At 40.9% G+C, this 20,982-nt stretch overlaps 1 protein-coding gene across 1 annotated transcript in view; it reads right to left on the bottom strand.

The window, feature by feature from the left end:
- The window catches only part of RFX7 (regulatory factor X7), an 80,868-nt gene that overhangs the window by 7,993 nt on the left and 51,893 nt on the right, over positions 1-20,982 (bottom strand). The window contains exons 5-9 of the mRNA XM_021407211.1: positions 14,330-14,412; positions 13,421-13,543; positions 6,327-6,443; positions 3,484-3,568; positions 2,699-2,906 (exon numbers count right to left, since the gene is read on the bottom strand). Coding sequence (XP_021262886.1) covers positions 2,699-2,906; positions 3,484-3,568; positions 6,327-6,443; positions 13,421-13,543; positions 14,330-14,412 — 616 coding nt within the window. The remainder of the gene's footprint in view (positions 1-2,698; positions 2,907-3,483; positions 3,569-6,326; positions 6,444-13,420; positions 13,544-14,329; positions 14,413-20,982) is intronic.

The raw sequence follows: 20,982 nt of genomic DNA, 5'->3' as shown, positions 1-20,982 counted from the left end.
GATATATTTCAGATGAACCTTTAAAATTTATCATCTACCATGTTTTTGTTGTGTTATCAGTACTGAAAGAAATTTTAAAATGAAAAATCTTTCCAGAAAGCCTTGGTTCTGTGTCACAAAGGAGCAGCTCTGAAAAGATGATATCTGTATGTAATGCCAGAATGGATCACAACCAGTGTGTGATCAGGGACAACAGTGAAAGAAGGGCAAGAAGAGAAGTGACATTGGAGAAAATCAGAACCATTTTAAGGGCAGTTATTTGTGTTTAGATACCCAGTATGTGCTCAGCAACTGTATTCCGGTAGCCCACCCTCCCAGCAGCAGCCTGCATGTGCCATGAGAGCTTGAGCCCTGCAACATCTCCACTTTAAGCTTTCAATTCCTTCTTCATGGAGCAGTGAAATGCCTCAGTGTATTGCAATTACTGGCAAATAAATGACCTATGTGGGCTGAATACTGAATTTATCAGAAAAAAAAATGCACAGCTTTACATTTGAGATTAAAAGCTTTCTTTTTTCTCCCCCACAGTTAATACATAGTGACACTCTAGTTCCTAGCAACAATGAGGAATGGGAATATCTTATTTGCCATTCTAGACCACAGAACCTCTCCCTAAATGAGTGTCTAAGCTCCACTCCAAGCCCCCCAGGAATGCACTGGAAATAACTGCCCATTTCCTGGAAACACCATCTTCTCTTGAAGGGAGTACAGGGAGGGAAGCCACATGAGTCAGAGAGCTGAACGTATATCCAGATTTCCTCCTAGCAGCCAAAGAAGAAAAGCAATGACAGTCAAAAATTGTCACCATCACCTGTTAGTTCCAAGCTGGAAAAGAAAATCCACAAGGAGGAAGAAAATGATCCAACACGATCCAGAAAGGGATCACCCCAATCTCCAGCCCTGGCCATTCAGTCTCTGTTTGAAGTTCCAGTCTCAAGCCAATAGATTTGCCTTGGTTCAAACACATTTTCCTTGATAGGCCTGAGCAGAACTTCTCTGAGGCAAGTTGGAGGAAGATGTTGTGCAACTGAACTTCCCTTATCTTTCACTGTTGTCAATGACCACACACACAAAATCTATAAATGATTAAATAACTAATTCTGAGAACGAAGGGAATGCAAAAGTAGATGTAAAAATCACATCACGTGCAAGCTTTTTCAGAGACTGAATACAACAGGTATTCCTCTGATGTAGCAAAAATACGAATAAACTCCTCTCTTTACCTTGAAGTCAAGTGCTGGAATCTCAGTCACACAACTGGCTGCAGAAGGCCCTCCTGTCTCAGCGGGACTCTCAGAGCCCCTCAAACCCTTACTCCTAAGATGATCAATTTAAACAAATGCTGATGTGGTGTTACTACCTGGCACAGATCAAACACTTCAGGAAAATTTGCGTATGACACAGCAGAAATGCCGGTAGGAAAATCTGGTCCAGAGAAAATGGAGACAGATAATTGTTTCCAGATTAAGACAAGCTATCAGAGAAACACAGCTACACCAGCAGCACATCTACAAACCCCCACTATACTGCCCCCAAAACCCAGATCAAGTACAGTACAACTCAGTACAATTACTCACATACTGAAAACTAGCAATTCCTTTGTGTGCTTTAGAAGTACTCAGAAGTACTCAGAGGAATAGAAGACTGGGGAGCCAGTTTGGGAAGACAGGCTTTTCCTTCCAAGTTCCACAAGCAGTTACTGTAGGCCGTCTCCCAAAAACCAGCAGTCAGCTAATGACAGCACTCACACACACATTCCTGCCTTTGATGCAGCACATGCTGATAGGGATGGACTAGGAGACCCAAATGCTGACTGCTTACACCCACAGATTAACTCCTACCTTTCGTTACATCAGAGAACATAAGCCAGAAAACTGATTTGAACAAGACCACTCTGATTTATTTCATTAATTATTTACTTGACACAGGATTTCTTGCTTCAATTTCTCTGTTGCCAAGGTGTTTACTCAACTGTAAGGGCTTTTAGAAAAGTAATCAAGTTTCCAAAGTCTTCTAAGTGACCAGACCCCAGATAACCTATGGTTCAGGTTGACTGTTGTTACATCGTCACTTTAAGGCCAACTGAGACTTCCCCTCCCTCAGGTAGCAAGCAGTTCTCAAGAAACAAAGCCCTGTTTTGTTAGACATTCTTACCCCCAGTCCTCAAAACAAGACTATTAATATGAATCCAAACTGCAGCAAAAGGTTGTCGAACAGATGACAGTGACACAAAATAAACTTCAGAGCATGAAAGGCTAACACCACAAAATAAACCCAAAATCACTGATTATTTTCACATCTCTCTACCCAGACTACCAGCAAGAAAAGAGCTTACAGCAATGTGGATGGAAATAATGTAAATGCATACTCAAGACTCAATTGGTGCCACTGTTTAAAGTCTGCCCTGAAAAGAAATGCTTCCTCAGAGATATTACTGACATGGTCAACAAAGGACTAAGCCATCAAGCCTCACTTCAGCAAACGCTCATGGGAGAGGACAAAAACATCATGATCTGAACTGGGATGCATTCCCCACTCAGAGCAGGGAAGACAAGATGCATCAATCCCAAACGGTCCAGGCCTGTCCAGCCACCTCTCTACTCTTTCTTGCCACACCAGGTAAGACTAAGAGAAGTCCCTCCTACTTCCATTATGTTACTGTAAAGAAAGAAATTCCCACTGATTCAGAACTCATTACCTGCTGGTGCCCCGGCCATTACTGTTAAAGCTGCCATTGACTTGGTACCGATGTAGTGACTTTTGACAAGGAAACGAGCCAGTTCCAAGACTGTATCAAAAGGCTGGCTTAGCACTTTCTGGGCCCACTCACAAACAAGCCGGCAGGCCGCAGAGACAACTTCCTCATCAGCACTTTGTAGCTGTCCAGATGGCTCTGTCCCATCCAACTAAAACAAACAAACAAAGAAGGTTACTTCAGTAATTGAACATTATTAAAGAGAGAAAACAGGAAGAATACAGAACAAATGATGATGAGAAACAAGCAAGTTGAGTAATTATGTCTACATGCTTCCATGAAATTGGGAGAACAAGATCACAACATCAATAGTATTAAAAATGAAGCATTACTGCTTGTTTCCAAAGGTGCTATATGGAGCTGGCTTTTCTGGAAGAAAACTCAGGGAAAATACTAACACTCAGACCACCTGCAGATGATTCTCCCTAATTCCATAGTCTTATCAACTCAGCAGCCATTTACACAGGAACTGCTTCTTTCACAGGAGTTCCTCGGTGCTGAATAATTATTTTAAATAGACAGTAAAACCAAAACAGGATCAGATAGCACTGCAATTCTCTATGAATTTTACAGAATCACCAAACAATAATTCAGGAGCTGAGCACTGTAAAGAAAATGTTAAGAACTACACCACTTTTCAATTTGCTTTAAAAGCTTCAGATTGCAAAAATAACACAACAAATGTTGATTTGCACAAACATGTATGAATAAGCAAATATATACTATACCCCATCTCCAGTTTTATGAAAGTCAAGGTTGGGCAGTGTTGGCATATGCACAAAAGCCTTCTTCCTCAGTCCACTGTAGCAATACGTGATCAAGAATTAAGGTCTACATAATTTCTGCTTGTTAGTCAGGGGTAGGGAGGTAGAGCAGTAACTCCTCCCATACTTCTCATACACAAACTCATGAAGAGATCTCAAATTTAGTGCCATTAGCACAACCTCATAGAAGGGCAGAATCAAAAGCTTATAATGACTGCATTCTTGGGCATGTCAGTGGGCTTCCCCATCTACGCAGAGGAACGATGCTGGATGTGCTGAACTTTACTTGATAATAACTTAGAAGAACCACTAAACTAGGCCAAGTAGTTTCAGCTAGCTAACCAATATTTAAATCACAAACACAGACTTGGACTAAACTCTCTTCCCAAACCAGACTGAGATGGTGAATATATCATTTCCAAAAGTTAACTGATACTAAAAAAAAAACAAGTTCCCATGTTTAGTTTTTACTCATTATGAGATTTTTGATGTTTTTTTGTTGTTGCTTTTTTTTTTTTTTGCCTCTTTTTTTGCTTAATTTCCCAAATAACTATTTGATCTTCTCCTAAGGGACTTCCACAAATTGAAGAAATTCCCCGCGATCAAATAAAGAGACTGAAGTTCCTATATGAATATATTTCATCCTAAGATTTCTTATAGTTCTTGTTTGGCTCTCACATAACGCATGATTTTCTTTAAAAATACGGACACAAACACCAAGATATATTTTTACATAGATCTCATCAATGCTGTACACAAAAAAAAAAATACTCCTACCTTTATTCTTTCTCACTTGTTTATACACCTAAGAATTAAATCAGCCCTTTTTCCTCCCCACAGCTTTACTCTGGGAGTTCATGCAGCATCTCTTCTCTATGACAAGCAAATCCATTTCAGAATCACTAATTTTTCACTTACTGTAAGTACATCTGTATTTCTCTTCCCTAGACCGTGGAGTTTACATTTGCTTGCATTAACATGGATGGAGCATAACTATAGTAAGTTAAATGTAAGGAGGCTACGTATTAAGGAACATGTGCTATAAGGTCATGTTTTAGCCATTCTGAATTAGAAGCTTAAGAAACACCTGAAAGAGACCTCCTTGGTCAAGCTATAATTGCATATCATTTCTTCCTTAAAACTCATCTAGCTCCATCCAGAACGTCACTATTACATGTTAGACTCCACTACCAGATAATCCAATGTTGTTTTTAATGAAACAATTTAACTGATGTAATTTTTCCATATGTGTGGGTTTTTTTGTCTCCTCTATGAAAAACAAATAATCTTGGGCTAGGCCACTAGCATTTAATTCCCTTTATAAGCATGCTTTGAGTGAAACCATGGCAAGGCCAGTACTACAGTGCATAGCTATCATCACAGCTAGTCTTTCCGAGTAATTTTTAATTAGAATCTGCAAGCACCTTGATGTCTTCTGGCCTTTTCATACCTTCCCCTCCCTTGTGTAGTGCAGTGGCTTAGCCTGCCCAAAGCACCAGAACAATGCACTGATAGAGCAAGAGTTATCCCGGCGAATATGGCAGGCAGCAGGCTACTTCATGATGGTTTCTAAAGATTCTCAGGGGAAGGTGTAATTCACAACTTGGAAATACAAATTCTTGTTGATTAAACTACTTTGAAAAAAATCACTAACAGTTTTGAGTTTTTTGCTGGTTGTTTTTATTTTAAATGGAATACCTCAGCTAAAACTAGACAGAAGCAGTCACCTGCAGTAAATAGAAACCACAGCTTTATCCCAGAAAAACTTGAGAAAAAACTATATTCTTGTAGCCTTTAAATTCATTTATTACATTTCCTTCCTAGCAGGGCTTCTTGCTCCTAAACTGAGCTATAGGGTGGCTTTTTTCCACAGCACATGCTTTAACTTCTTCATAGTGGGTGCCTATTAGTTGATGGGCTAATCTATCCCAGCATTTAATTGTGTATTGCTCTACCTGTAACAACATCTTTACCTACACTATGACATCAAATTTCTGGGTACTTGAGGCTTTCTAATAAGGTCCAGCTAAATGGGGTACTATTTCTGCATGCCCTCTAGGATGGACTATTTCTCTAGCACGGGTAAGAAAAGAAGGAAGGAGATTCCAATTCCAGGCACAGGGAACAAGACTGTAGTCAATGGAGAGAGAAGGCACTTCCCATCCTAGAAGCTCTTGCTCTAAATTGTCTTTCCTATCTCAGGAGGTCTGCTCCATGCAATGAAGTAAACAGTCTCTCCCTTTCCCACTCCAGGACAACTCACAGATAAGTGCCTTCCAAATCTGAAATCAGCTTCTTTGACTGCTTCCCACTCATCCTCTGCTCTCCTTCAAACAATCCTAAACAACAGGTTGAGGAGGTGCAGTTTTATCAAAGATCTGTAGAACCTCTTAAAGATCTTTGGCTTTACAGCCAACTTTCAAATTACTGGTGTGCACAAGTATAACATAATGAGAGCAGAAATGTTTTAATAATTCTGAATTGTACTACTAATATAGTATTAGTTACTGCATATATGTGAGGCAAGTTCCTTTACTCCAATATCCCTCTCTGCACAAAGTGGTACAGCTTCTCTGGTTCCTTGCTGCTGTGACAATTAAACACTGAAACCCAGGAAGACAGTATAACCTATATTTACCTTGCAACTTAATGCTATAGGGATTAACAAATTTTTTAAGAATTTTGGGAAAGTGTCTGCATTTTTTATTTAACATTGCTTTTAAATTTAGCTCGTAATTAAGCCATAATGGCAGATGTTCTCCTGGCAAAATGCAGAAGTTACTAAGAAGTGTTCTAGCAAAGGATATTTTGATTTGCCTCTTGTGCCTAGACGACGAGCCTTCATATTCGGAAAGACATTTTTCATTATCTTTCCAAAGTCAGCAGCACTTAACGGGTGGTAGCCAAGATTGTCGCAATAGCTCCTGCAACAAAGAGAAATAAAACGTGAATGGAAGCAAAGTTGATACAAAAGGCCAGACTACATCTTAGACTTCATCAAAGGTTATCAAAAGAAAACACTCAAACCCATCTGTATTTAGAATCACATATAACATTAATGAAGCTATCCACAACGAACTGAATACATTAAAAATGTATACACAGAGCTATTAATACCATAGCTTTTGCCTTGTTCTCTACTGAGTTCAAAGACAAGTCATGTGAAGATTTAACAAGTAGTGGCATTAACTAGAGCACAGTTAAAATACACTCCATAACTTAGTCTTAAGTTTATGCTTCAATTCACTTATTTTAGGACACAATAAAGGCAGTGACATTCTCTAGCCAGAAGTATGGCTTGAGTGCGGTAAGGCCTCAAGTCCTGCAGGAATATTTGAAAAACAGCAGGTCAGCAATTTGCCTGTGTCCAGACAAAGATTCTGCCTATACAACTGCAACTTAATAGAGCTCAACTGAACTGAATTTAATGAAGCATATCTTCCCATAGAACCAGCTTCTTTATAGGGGTAACAGGAACATGTACTGAGGAGTTAGTCTTCTTACTACTGTACAAGCAACTCTCTGCCCACACTGAACTATAAGCTCTGTTTACAGACACCCTTATTTTAATTAACAGCCCTAAATTAACAGAGATTTCAACTGCCTCTGCATGTGTAGATGTGTTCATCTTCATACAACTGAGTATACCAACCAGGTAGCAGGGGGAAAAAAAGCAACTAAAGACCTCATTTCGCTAAATTTACTATTCTAGTAAAATGGGCACCATTATCTGTCTAACACTCAAACACAGCAGGAGTTTTGTTTCAACATCTATTCATCTATTCCAACGCCTGAGATACTTAGAAAAATATCTCAAGGTAGAGAACAAGAATCGTTCGTTTCACTGCAAAATGTGAATGTTCTGGAAAATCACAATCATGTGAAAGCAGAGGAGAAAAATGTAAACTGCTCTGCTTAGCAAATCCTTAAGGCTGCACAAAGATATGAACACTATTACATATTGACTTCTGTTCCAAGAGCTTTGTGGTATTTCACAGATGTTAGCATGCTCAGGCCCAATAACATACAGTAAAAACAACTCTCACTCAGACTTCCCACAGTCACAGAGTCAGCACCACGGCAATGACCTCTTTTCTTTGAGAAGTCCTAACAGAAATACACAAAAACAACCTATCCCTGAAAAAGAGGAGGTGACTGTACACAGTTCTGTGTGGGCATCACAGCAGGAGAGCACTTCATACACCACACTGCCCACTGCTCTAATTGGATGCATAGAGGCAAACACATCCCTGCTCATCAAGGAAGAAAGAACAGAAGGAAAAACATTACTCCTGAAACAGAAGTTTCACTCCCAGCATCACCTGGCAAAAACCAGTAATGATTAGCAAAGGCATTTGCATTCAAGCAGGCCAGATGAAAGGTCTTCTCTGAAAACTATAGCAGTATAGAGAGCAGGATATAGCCTTGAGGTACTTCCACTGCATTTATTTCCTCTGTAAAAATACCAGAGCAGGTATTTTCACCTTGGTACTTTTAAAAAGGTACTTTCACCTTGGCTGTACACGTAGGTATCTTCCATTTGGAAAACACCACCTCTAATGCCATGGTTTTGTTGATGAACAGCAACGCTTATACTATTTGCTTCTAACATTACCCTAATAGAGCTTGCGCTCCGCTCACTCTCCCCAGCTCTGTCCAAAACAAACGCTGCCTGCAACCCTGTACAGACAGCTGTTAGCCACGAGACAGTGAAACCCAGACTTTCGTTTCTCCCTCCAAAATGCAAAAGCAAACGCGGTGTAGTTCAGATGGTAACTCCCCTCTGCCTTCACAACGACAGTGACAGACCACAGGAAAAGGCGCTGTCAGTGGCTGCGGAAGCTCCACCCCTGGAGGTGCAGCATCACAGACAAACTGAGTGGGAAGAGTGCTTGGTAAGTCTTCAAACACCAGCCCGAGGCAGGCTCAGCTGCAACGCTAAAGCAGGCTACTCAAGGCTTTGCCCAGTCAGGTTCAGAAAACAGGCGAAGCTGTTTCATGTTCTCCTTGGGCTGCCCTTCTAATACTTGATTTTCCTCATTCATAAATTATCTGAATAAGGCCCTCAGGAACATCATGAAATGTCAGTGTCAAACCCTGCTTTCAGTGAGGGTCTGAATCAGGTAACTCCAGAGGTTTCCTCCAACCAGTTCAAGTTTCTGTATCAGATATCATGAAATTTTTTTACCCGAAATTCATTTCAGTGCACACGACTCGCAGCATCTGGATTCCAGATTTGTCCCTTTGAAGTTAACACAAAGGAATACTTCTCCAGCCTCCCCGCGCCTTCTTAGGAATTAAGACACAGCTTCATCGTAGCACTGTCCTAGACAGGTCTCTGTGCTGTTTTTTTGTTTTGTTTTGTTTTTCCCCCAGTCTTGCCTTTTGCCAAGCTCCACTGGATTTTAACTTTCCCCTGAAAATTCCTAAAAGGCAGTTCTTCGTCACTTACTGATGCTGATTACAGGCCCCTAAGTCTCAATTACCATGTAAAGGAGGGCTCTCCAAATTCCTTTGCTGTTGTCAGCAGTATCTTTGACTGAAATTCAACAATGTCAGCAAAACAAAACCTTAATCGTGTTGGTTTGCTACCAATCAATGAACTTTAAAGTTAAAATTATTCCCTCTCCAGGAAAATAAAAAAAATAAATAGTTCCTCAAGTGAAGCACATCTGTTTCAAGACAATTACTCGCTAGCAGCAATAAACATACAGTTATATGGTCCCCTCGTAACCATATTTGCAGTTCCTGCAAGACTGTGATTTCTGAACTATTATCATGTAATTTCAGTTTTCAGACAGACCGTTCCATACGGCCCCTCCTCCTCCTGCCTCGGCTGAGAATCCTACATGTCCATCTGCAATCTCTCACTGACTTGAGAGCAGGAGCTTCTTCCCTGCAGCTCTTCTCTCCGCCACTTGCACTCTTGGCACATCGTAGAGCCCAGGAGCTGCTGTGCTTATTTCAAGGGTGGGTGGGAAAAAAAAATGGGGGAGGGGGAAGGGATGGCCTACACAGAGACCAGAATGACAATGGACACACAATTACTTAAGTTCCTTTGTACAGAGCTCCCCAGCACAGTACACTGGGCAAGAAAAGTCCTTTTTTTGGTAAGATTTTCAAATTAAATGTACTCAAGACATAAAATACAATGGGAGTGCACTTGAATCATCCACAAAAAAGATCAACCAACTAAAAGCCAATGAAGATAGTCAGACTATGCAACTCAGCTTAATTAGCATTCTGGGCAAAGAACTGGATCAAATGGCAATAACAGACTGCACTGAGACAGAAGGGTCAGAGCAAATCTATTGTTTTGTCTATTGTTTACTGTTCAAAAACAGACTTGAAAAAAGTGGTGTATCACCTAATTCTACAATATTTGGAGGCATCATTAAAACAAAGCGACTAGAGAGTTACAAGGAAAACTAAAACGACTTGATACAAGAACAAAAAACATGAAATAGTTCAAAATGCAGAATAATGCACAAGAATTAACAGGTGCTACTGCTGTAGGCACTCATCAACTAGAGGTGGCAGAAGACAAAATGGATCTGATAGTCATCTCGTTGTTGTTTACAACGTATCCACAGCAGCTGATAACAAGGTGGATACCATGTCACAGTAAAACAGCAGCATTATGTGAAGGGAGTTTCAGTCCTGCTGTACGTACAGGCAAAATCACACACGGAACATTGTACACACTCTACACACTGTTCATGCTGAATTCAATACAAGATGGGTGCAGAAAGCATAATTATGATTAATGTAACTAAAAGAGAACCTACTGCACAAAACGAAACAAAGATGTTTGCTTATCCAATCCACCAAAACAACTGGTTTCTAATAAATGGGTTAGATCGAAGAACTTGAGGCAAGAGGTAGGCTCTCTTTAAGCTGATGAACAAAGCTGGTACAGAAGTAAGCTCTAGAAAATCCGGTAGGATGGAGAAGATGTCTGAAAAATCAAGATTCCACATCAGATTTCTAGGAGTAGTGACAGAGCTGGGAAACTACTGCTTTAGCTTGAGTTTGATCAGCTTTTAAAAGGAATACATAGGTCACTGCTTATGACAGAAGGCTCAACAACACAATAGGTTCCATCCGGTTCCTATCAGGGAGCTTTCTATCTACAACACCAGTTAAATGCATCTTGTGTCTTTCATTTGTTTACTGTACACGCTATTTCTACACCTACTTCCCTCTTCTGTTCTGGCTTCTGAATATTCTTCTTCTAACTTGTTGGGTAGCATTCTTAACACCTAGTACACATACAACCTATGCATCAGATGGCGTCAAGTAGCCCAACAGCCAGTAAGTGAGGATTAATGATTTACAGACCAGATGAATGAGATGGAGGCTCACTCCAAGGCCTCTTAATCTATATTATGCGTATGAAGTGAATCTTTAGGACACCAAATATGGACGATATGACTTTCTTTCCTTGTGTCACTGCAGCAGCAAAATAGGAGGACCTAAGTGCTTACTGAAGACTCAAAAAATCATTTTGTGGACAAACAAGGATTTTTTCCTGTGTAAGGCCAGACTCAAAATCTTAATTCTCTAAACTCAGCTTACTCTGCATCTGGGAGCTTCCAGAAGGGTGTTCACTAGTAGGAAAGACACCAAAGATACCTAAGTAAAACTGTCTCACAAGAAAACATTGAGAAGACTTCATGGGAAGCAGATCTATTCTCTGCAGACTATATAACATGGCAGGCAGTTCACTATGAATCCCCATAATATTTTCCAGTTGGTACTGCCCTATCACTCCCAAACAGAAACACAGCTTCTTACAGCATGGCATATCCCAGCTCCAACGAGAGAGGTGAAACAGTTTTCACTCCTTCCTGAAATTCAGCTGCAACCTCTCAACTTTCCCAAGGGTTTATATTATAATGCATTTTTCATTTATTTTACCCCTTTCAAAAAGTCAGCGTACCCACTCGCTTTTACTTAGAGATGTGAAACTGCAATTAAAGAGTAAGAAAACGGAAAGAAGGATCATTGCATTGAACTAGTTCAGAGACAAACGGCTACTGAAATAGGAAGATGATGGAAATGCTACCGACACTTGCCAATGCTGGATTTGTGGAGTGTAAGCTTCTGTTTTTTTCTCTTCATAAGAAGAAACACAAAGGTGATGCAGAAGATCAGTATTTTTCTAAAATCGATATTGACCAAAATTTACAGCAGCACTTGAGGTACTGCTATGATGCAGCAATCTTTCAAAGCCTCGCAACTTTGGTTTGTATGTGCAGAACGTGAGCTTGTGCAACATCTGTATTTGCACAGGGAGGAGAGAAACTGTAACTAGTAAATAAGACAGAACTAAAATTTGAGAGGACTTAACATCCCTAGGTAAACAAAAACGATTTATCAAAACTAACTCATCTATTTATATGCCTTGTTCCCCTCTTCCCACACCAAAGCTATTCTTCCTTTGGTGTGCGCAAGAATAGCTCATAAATACACTCACAGAAACAAAATGTTTTAAAAATGGAACAGATGCTTTCAAAGGAGAACAGATTCCAAACATTTGATATTTTCCTGAATATTTGCTTACCACCCTTATTTCGTCAGAAAAAACCCACAATACACAAATACTTGATACAGCTATACACAAAAGCCATCCAAATTTCACACTCAAAAATCTGTAGACGATAATTTTTCTGGGCATCTGCAGCTTGGCACAGCATGGAAGCCAAGCAGATTTGTCGCTGAAGCAGGCAATAAATTATTAAATAAGAAATATATTTAAGAATAACGCTTCCATTTCTCTCCTGCACAGCAGCTGCCGCTGTTGCTGAGTCTGTGTGAGCGGCTCCTGCTCAGGGATTGGCTACCCTGACACATCTGTACTATTGGCTGCGTTTCCAGGCTGCGTCACTATTCAAGTCAATGGCGAGATTTCAGAAATAGGTGTGTGCATGTTTATCAACCCCAGGCAAGTTAATGCCATCATGCTTCTGCTCAGTCAGAAGAAAGAAAAAAACAACCTCTACCAGAGAGAGTTAATTAATGTGAGATATTCGCATAATGCAACGCTGCTATAACAACTAAGGGCTGAATCCTGTAGGCACACGTGAGGCAAAGGGAGTCAGCTCCCTGCAAATTATCGTAATCGTCTAGATTATGGACATATTCACACTAGATTGTAAATCTGTTATGTATCTTCAGGCATCTGGGATTTTTTTTTTTCCCTGTGGGGAATATTCTGTAAATGAATTCAAATCCAACTTCCATCAGGCAGCTCACTCTCCCTTGCTTCTAATTGCCTTCTCATTACACGGTAGCTTTGAGACTTGACAAAACAGACTCACAGTGGCCTTGGTTACTGTTCTCATGCATATTCAGATACATTGTGCCTCTGTAGAAATCAGGTTTGCTGCAGGAAGGTCCAGTACTTACACGTTATTCTGGAGAGAAAGGTACGACTGGCTAGATCTTACATCCAAAAATCTGCCTTTCCAGGGGGAACAATTCAGCTCTTTATACTCATTAAGACAGTCACTTACATATATATGTACATATAACCAGACTAAGATGTACTGTAAAACAGTAACTGGTGCTTTTTCCCTGTGCCACTCCACTCACAAAATAAAAGCAACACTCATACTGAAATTTTCTCGTTAAGAAATACTTGTCTATTTATTTCAGCACAGGTAATGCATAATTTGAATAGCATGGTCCTATCTTCAGCAGCAGAAATACTGAATGCCTTCCACCTCAATGCAGCTAGTACGCTCTTAGTTACATTGGTACTAAAGTACAGAAGGCCTTGCTCTTCCATATGCACTTGTATGTGTACAGCGGTGGAGCACTTGTAGAGCCAGTGTCACAGAACTACTTACAACTTGTGCTTAAGCCATTTGTACGAAGTCAGATTAGGAACACTCACTTGTACTCATCATAAACCTCCTGTTTGGGAAGGGATGTCTCGGGGTGCTCTTCCAAGGTATTCCGTATCCAAGAGAAGGCATGCATCTGCTGCGCACGGCTGGACGACATGGAGATCTGATCACTATTGAAAGAAGAAACAGCTCTGATGAAGATTTTACTCTGTAGTTCCTCCTCCGTTACAGCTGCCTGTTTACACAGGCAGAGAGGTGCCAGAGACAAGAGGCAGCACCTCACCACTCAGCTACCCTCCAAGGCTTCAGAAGGAATACCTCCCTCCTTCCTGTACAATTTAACAAAATAGCTCCAGACTCTCCTTCACCAGCGACAAACAGCTAGGCATAGAGGGTGGTGAGTTACAGTGCACCTGTCTCCTCTCTTACATTGTTTCTTGCTGACCTCCAAGGCTTTCCCCATTCAGTCTGCTAACTGCTCTTTGCAAATACTCAGCTCTCTCAGCAAACACTCACTGTGCTTCCTGTCAGCATCTGTCTACAATCACCCTACTGGGAACAGATACAAATTTCATGATGTTGCCATCTTCAGCTTGGTTTTCTAGATCTTCCTTTAACCAAACAGATGCTACAAGAGATACCATTAGTTCTTCCTTTTCCCCACCATCACATTAGCGTTCCTATATTATCACTTCTTACATAAAATGTGAAGGAATGATCACATGCTGCAAAACATATTTGATGAGTCTCCCATTTTAGGACGCTTATAAGATATTCAAAGAAGTCAAGATCCAAAAATCTAAAGTCTTCAGCAAAAAAGAAGTTCTTAACATTTAATAAAGATTGCTTCCACTACCAAACACGCCCTGTAGATGTCTGCTCAGCAGGTAAATGCACAGAAGTTAAGGGAGTTTTCAGTACTAGCTGCTCACCTTTACACACAGCCACACACATACCTTTTGTCTCCATTGTTGGGACCCGAAGGCAGCTGAAGGTAGAGGTAGAGTTTCTCTAAGTCTGTAAACTTCTCAACTTCTTGCTAAATAACAAAGGTATTTTGGTTAAAAACAGAAGAAAGAGGTGAGGAAAGAAAAAGCAAACAGTAAGAGTTGAGCTTGACAATTAACAACTGTCATCCAGCACTGTAGTTCAATACAACACACTTTGAAACATAAAGGATAATACTGATGTGAAAAAAATGTTACTGTGAGCAATGTGGGTCTAGAACTATGATATTCTATTTGCATACCATTGCACACTAGAAAATACTGGTCCACAATACCAGCTCTGCACACTGCTGCAACACTCATGCAACAAAAGCAAAACCTGGAGAAACTACAGTAACAGAACACTTCCGTAACCAGAAGTGCGACCTGAAAGCTTTCCTTACCTTCTCAGAACACATAGGAGGCACTTTTGAGAATATTGCTTCAAAAAACAGCTACACTATAACAACATAGGATGTCAGGCCTGATCCTGTGACCCACAGCACTGCATCAAGAGCTGTGTTGCAGATTTCAACTAAGACTTCTCAATACACACATCATTTGTTTCCTTTGCAAATCAATTATTGCAGAGATACTGCAAAGAAGCCATACAGCTACCATGCATCCTCACGATGCTCAACTCCCCCTCCAGAGGAGGCAGCTGAGGGTCAGACACAAGAGGGAGTTGCACCTGGTGCAGGTAAACAGTGATAGCTACATATGAACTTGGCTTGGGTCACCTAAGATCAGCCACACAGACTCTGAAATAGCCAGCCTGCTCAGCAGCAGTGGGAGTTAAGCCATGCAGTAAGGAGTACATGCATTCTCTCTCAGGAAGATGCCGTAGAATCAACACGTGAGGTGTAGCACCATCTGCACAGAGGTTAAGAAGGCTGCTGCTGTGCTGAACACAGCTCTCCTCCTGACTGCAGCCCCAGGCAAAGACTAGAGGGAAGCCCAGGGAGGGTGCTGGAGAGTGCACGAGTCCCCAGTCCCAACTGGCTGCAGAACCGGGCCACCAATGATCCCACATTCCTGTAACAGCTTACACAGCGATGGTACACAGGCCCCCAACTATACAAAGAGGTATTTCTTAATAGGTACACTTGGTAAAATTGTTCTTCCTTCCAGGTATACCTGATAGCATTTAGGCTGGCGGTCTTTCCTTCAATAAATCCATTATTGCTGAGATTATTCTTCAAAGAAGAATCTATGAAATGATGTTGAGAGGAACCTTAAAGAACACCTAGCTCCAATCCTCCTGCCATGGGCAGGGACACCTCCCACTACATCAGGTTGCCCAAACTTGGTTGCTTTTAGTTTAAAAGGGCAAATACCAGAGAAGCACACCAAAGGACACGGTGCAGGGGAAATCACCTTGCACGGTGAGAGCTAAATCCATGCACCCACGTAAAACAAACAGAAAACCCCGATGACTCTGGAGCAGAGGTGAAAAACAACCTCTTTCTTTCAAACTGAATGTGCTACACTGCAACATAAAGGGTGGTTTTGTCCTTTCATCAGAAAATGCAGAAGTAGTCTCAGTGCCCACTGCAACTGGAGCAACTTCTACCACCTCCCAGTAGAAGGAAGGGGCTACACACAAGGTCTGTGCGATCTGCAGAGGCACAGCAACACCGGCCCCCTCTGACAAGCCCCCGGTTCTAACAAAATCCACTATTTAAGGGTAGAGAAGAAATGTGACTGGGTTGTTTTAGCAGAGTCTTTTTCAAACAGTGCCAGCAAACCAGCAACATCACATCCCAAGAGCTAAGGCAGCTGAGGATTATGGCTTTCTCAGAATTCTCAGCAGAGGAAGCCAGACAGTAACACTGTCCCACTGTTCTCACTCAAACTCCCCCTTTTCCACAGGCAGCACCTTCTGCACAACTCCTCCAGCTTCCGGCAATGGCAACATGAAGTCCTGGGGAGACACGACCTTCTATGAAACAGGGGGGAAAACACACAGCCAGGATTCTGAGGAAGTTCAAGGGGGTAATCCTACCTGAGTGATAATTAGATAAACCTAAGCTTATTAGATGAGACCAAATCTATTTAGAGAAAACCATCTCAAAACTGAAGAAATTACACCAAAGGGATGGAAGGCAACAGCACAAGTTAGGAAATGTGTTTCGCTTAATAATTTCTACACATTCTGTTTTGTTTCGGCTGTTTGCTTGGAACATTTCTAAAACTCTCAAAACTTCATTTACAGCCTTGGTAAGGACAATTTCTTCTCGAACCTCAGCTGATATCCACCAGTTCCTAGTGGCAACGCTCCAGTGAATTCTGTAGTAATTCTGCTACCACGACTGCTCCAAGTATCAAAACTTTTCCATTTCTTAATGCAATCAGAAAGCATGTGGACAAGCAGAGGAACATCTCAGCTGGCCTGCTGACTACGAATCTCTGACCCAGGGGAAGATTCACTCATCCTCAACTTCTCCTTGTCTCACGTTGAGTTTATATGAAAATGAATAAAAACAAAGCACAATACAAAATACACTAAGAAAATAGGTCAATATCATGTTTGGCAGAAATCTTAGTTGTGCATTATGTGGAATGGAGTGGAAAAGAGTCAGAGCATTTAAAAGAAGACTGCAAAGCTGGCATCATCTTGGACAAATTCCCTTTTGTGGAGGCACTTAAAGTTTACGCTATGGTAGTTTTATAACCCATACAGAATGTGAAATGTCTGGGGAATCTCTGTCGACTACCTGAAAGGATCTAAGTAGATTTTTTGCTTGAAGTTACCTGACCACGATTGACTGCTTCTAATCAAGCCAGATGAAGAACATCTAATTCTCCCAAAGTTATTTATAAACCACACCTCTCGGAGCTGCATTAGAAAGATGCATACGGGTGCTAAACTGGTTGCATGACTGAGGTGTGAAGCCATCACAAAGCACCACGCCGCTATTCTTGGTCTTCACACATTATATTTATCTCCTGTAATTGGAACCACATCAAATGAAGGAAGACTCAGTGAAGCAGCATTCTTACTTATTTTTACAATTTGGCTTCAGTTTAACCAAAAAATACATCAAATATTCAGAATATCTTACTGATCACAGACAGAAAAACTAAGGACAAAAAACTAGAAACCTCAAGTCAGATGTAGAGAGCCTTACAATAACATACAAAAGAACAGAAGTCTCTGGTATTCGTTTTTGTTTTGATAGTCACCAAAACCAGTCAAGTCCACAAAGCAAATGCACAAAATACGTAGCAAACAAACTAGAGATCTGCCCACATTTGTGCATCAGCAGGCAGATAGATCTAGTCCAAATGATTCTGTCCTTCAGCTGCCTATGAATGATACAGAATAAGGATCTCTACGAATGTAAAAGAAAGTTGCTTCTGTTCCTAGCAGACTTTCCGCTTGAGTAAATAAGCTATAAAATAACTGGGTTTTAATTTACCTTTTAAAATCATATTTCACATCTAGTTCCACTGTGACACTAAATAAACACTAACATTTTTCATGGCACAAAAAAACAAAGATCAATTTAACATTGAATGCAGCTAAGAAATTCATCTGTGACACAGGAAATACGAATTAACCGTGTTCCTGCTTGAACTGGAGAACCTGATTTCAGCTTGAGTCTTCACAATCACCAAATACTGCTTAAAGATTCCTGGCCTCCACGGACTGGGTCTTTCTATCTGGGTTGCTGCAACTGCTGATCTGGAAGATCAGAAACGTTTCTGAACATTCGTCCTAAAGTCACCAAAACGAACTAGCATGGGAAAATACAGATAATTTGTTTTTATTTCTGGATGTTTTTTTAAAAGAAAAAAAGATTTAGTCAGGCCAAATTTAAGATAACAGAGGAAGACTATAGTAAGTAACAACTAGCAAAGTTTTAGATTCTTGAATGCTGAAAATCATCGTTCAAATTTCCTATTTCAATAATGAAAGTAGAATTACAGTTATTTCTGTCTTCAGGTTCTAGCGAAGATGAGTTGAAGGCTGGGGCACTGCTGCAAGCTTTCTAAAATACTACTATTTTAGAGACCACGGACTGATCTCAAGATTCCTCTCCACATTTTGCATATTTATATGTAACTACATTCTAAGTAAAAAAGGCAATGCAACTCGCACCTACCGGCAGCCTGGTTCTAAAACTTGTCATATTTCAAAAGAACAACCATCTATTATTTAACAACCAGACTAAGAATAGCAGATTAGTCAAGCAATCATCTCCCCACTGTGCAAAGAGAGAAACAAGAAGCAAAGGTTAAATAATTTGCTCAAGGTCAGATGGTTTGCTGATCGAGACAGAAAAGAGCAAATAGTTGAAACGGAACCTATTATTCTAAAGAGCTGCTACTAAACACATTTGGTATGCTTTCTCTGAACAGAAGCCGAAACATATTTCAGGTGCTAAATATTCCAAACAAGCCCTAAAAATACATGGCAGCCTCGTACTGACAGCCGCCAAGTACAGCTGCCAAAGCTGCATACAGCTTCTGCCTGTTTCCTGAAGGGCCAAAAAGTGACAAGCTGCCACCCTCTCTGCAGTGGGGCTGAAGCAGGCTGCTCCAGCAGCAGCTCGCACACACTGCTGCCTCCTGCACTGCAACTGTTCTAGCCATCAGCAGCTTTGGCTTCCACAGCCACTGATCCGGCAATCTCTCACCGCCAGCACTGATCTCTTTTCAGAGGACTAAGGAAAGAAACCTTAACCTACTTGCTAAGGAATTACATAGGGCATACCATTCTTTAAATCAGGTTCAAGAGTTCACTTAGTATGTGGCAACAAACGAAACAAGCAAAGTCATAAGAGACTTCTAGACATGTTTGCTACAGTTTAAAAGATGTTACGATGAATTTTTAATGGCTGTTTACACCACAATTCTCACTAATTACCTCTTTTTTTGGGATTGCACAGCATATGATGTTCTTATGATCTTCCAGAAGCTGACAGCATGTCACAGAATGTAAATGGTGCAGCATAGCAAGGAAAAGGCAGATAACTTCGGTCTCTTGTATGAATAAAATTGGCAGTTCTAGTGTGAAAAGTTACACTTTTTCTTTTCTGCTCTGATGCTAGCTACCTCCACAACACAGACAATTACCCTCACCTTTACTTCTTCATTTTTCTCTCTTTCTTCCCATTTTGTGCTAAATTAGGCAGCCTATGTTCTAAGGAGCATTTGCGCGCTGCTTTGGCACTCTGTGACTGTGACTGCTGCTACCAAACAAATGACAACAAGCTCAGTCTGATTCTGTGTTTAAACTGATGTTTGTTAAGGCCGCTAGCAAGCCGATCAAATTTAAAGGCTTTTAAGCCATTGTCAGTAGCTTTCCAATAAAATGAAAGCTGTTCCCAAATTCCCTTTTTACAGTAAAAATAAATAAATAAATAAAGAGGCAAGGGATGGGCATGGTCTGTTTATGTTATGCAAGACTGATTCAGGGGCCTTGAAAGGATTTCTATCCGAACCAAACCTAAGAAAGCGTGCTTAAAGGAAGCGTTCTGACCGCCCACAACCTGGGGCTCAGGCCCTGCAAGCAGCCAGGCACTGGCCAGCTCTGAACACCCCACTGCCAGGACCGCTGTGACAAACCCATGCACGTTTCACCACACAGGCAACCTGCTCACCTGCCTCACGCAGACAACAGGCCTGCAAGGAAGCCCCAAGCAAGTAACTTAGAGCTACACAGTCACAGCCTTTTAGATTAACATACTTCTACATGCTGCCTTGCAGCTCGCAGCTTTCCAAAAGCATTTAAAATGCAGCAACCATTTTGGCAGGATTCAACTTCATTTTTATTTCTTGAAACTACTCTCATCTTAGATTTTGCTTTTCCCAATGACCTGATCAGCACCAGACCTACCTTTGCTACCTTATAGTAGCCTTTCCGCTGTCGATAGAACTCAGAACTCATCAGCACAGACAAGAAAGCATCTGGAACAGAAAATCTGACTCTCAGGAAACTGCTACTCTGTTCCCAGCCAAGCCACGAAGACTGCTTGCTTGCAAGTGGACTATTCAGAAAAATGGTTTGTCCGTTCCATGGATGATCAGAGTCAACGTACACAGACAAGGGGTAGCACCGGCTCATACAAACTGACATCCCTACATCAGTATCCTAATTCCACAAATCTCAAGAATTTAATGCAAGAACAGTCCTCATGTAATTCCACTTTCTTAAACGGATCTCCAGGAAGCAGCTGACAGGTACTGCTACTTACTTATTCCTTCTCTGATGCTACTTAAGAACTTATCCACACGTCTTATTTTTTACTGCAGAAAAAGCTGGTGTTACAGAGTTTTACAAGTCAATTTGTCCGTTTGCAACTAAAGACTCATGTACAAAAGATTTTATATTCACCTGTTTTGCGTCCACAGATGCCACTGAGGAATAAATAGGACAAAAATGACATTTTACATCACACATTTAGCTGGATGCATCCAAGAATTCTTCTAAGCATAGGTAAAACTGGGTCCAAAGTCTGCTTGCAATACTACAACAATGAAGCTTACTTTAAACCTCTTATCAGGATAAATTAAGACAACATTTTAAGGGAACAGAATTCAGTGCTATTTGAATTAGCTTTTGACAACATGACTTTAAGGAACGTTCTTATTTAGCTCAGCCACGTAGCTGCACA

Source organism: Numida meleagris, chromosome 9, assembly GCF_002078875.1.
Source record: "Numida meleagris isolate 19003 breed g44 Domestic line chromosome 9, NumMel1.0, whole genome shotgun sequence".
In the NCBI taxonomy this organism is placed as follows: Eukaryota; Metazoa; Chordata; class Aves; order Galliformes; family Numididae; genus Numida; species Numida meleagris.
Note: the sequence above shows the minus strand (reverse complement) of the source record. Positions and strands in the feature narration are given on the sequence as shown.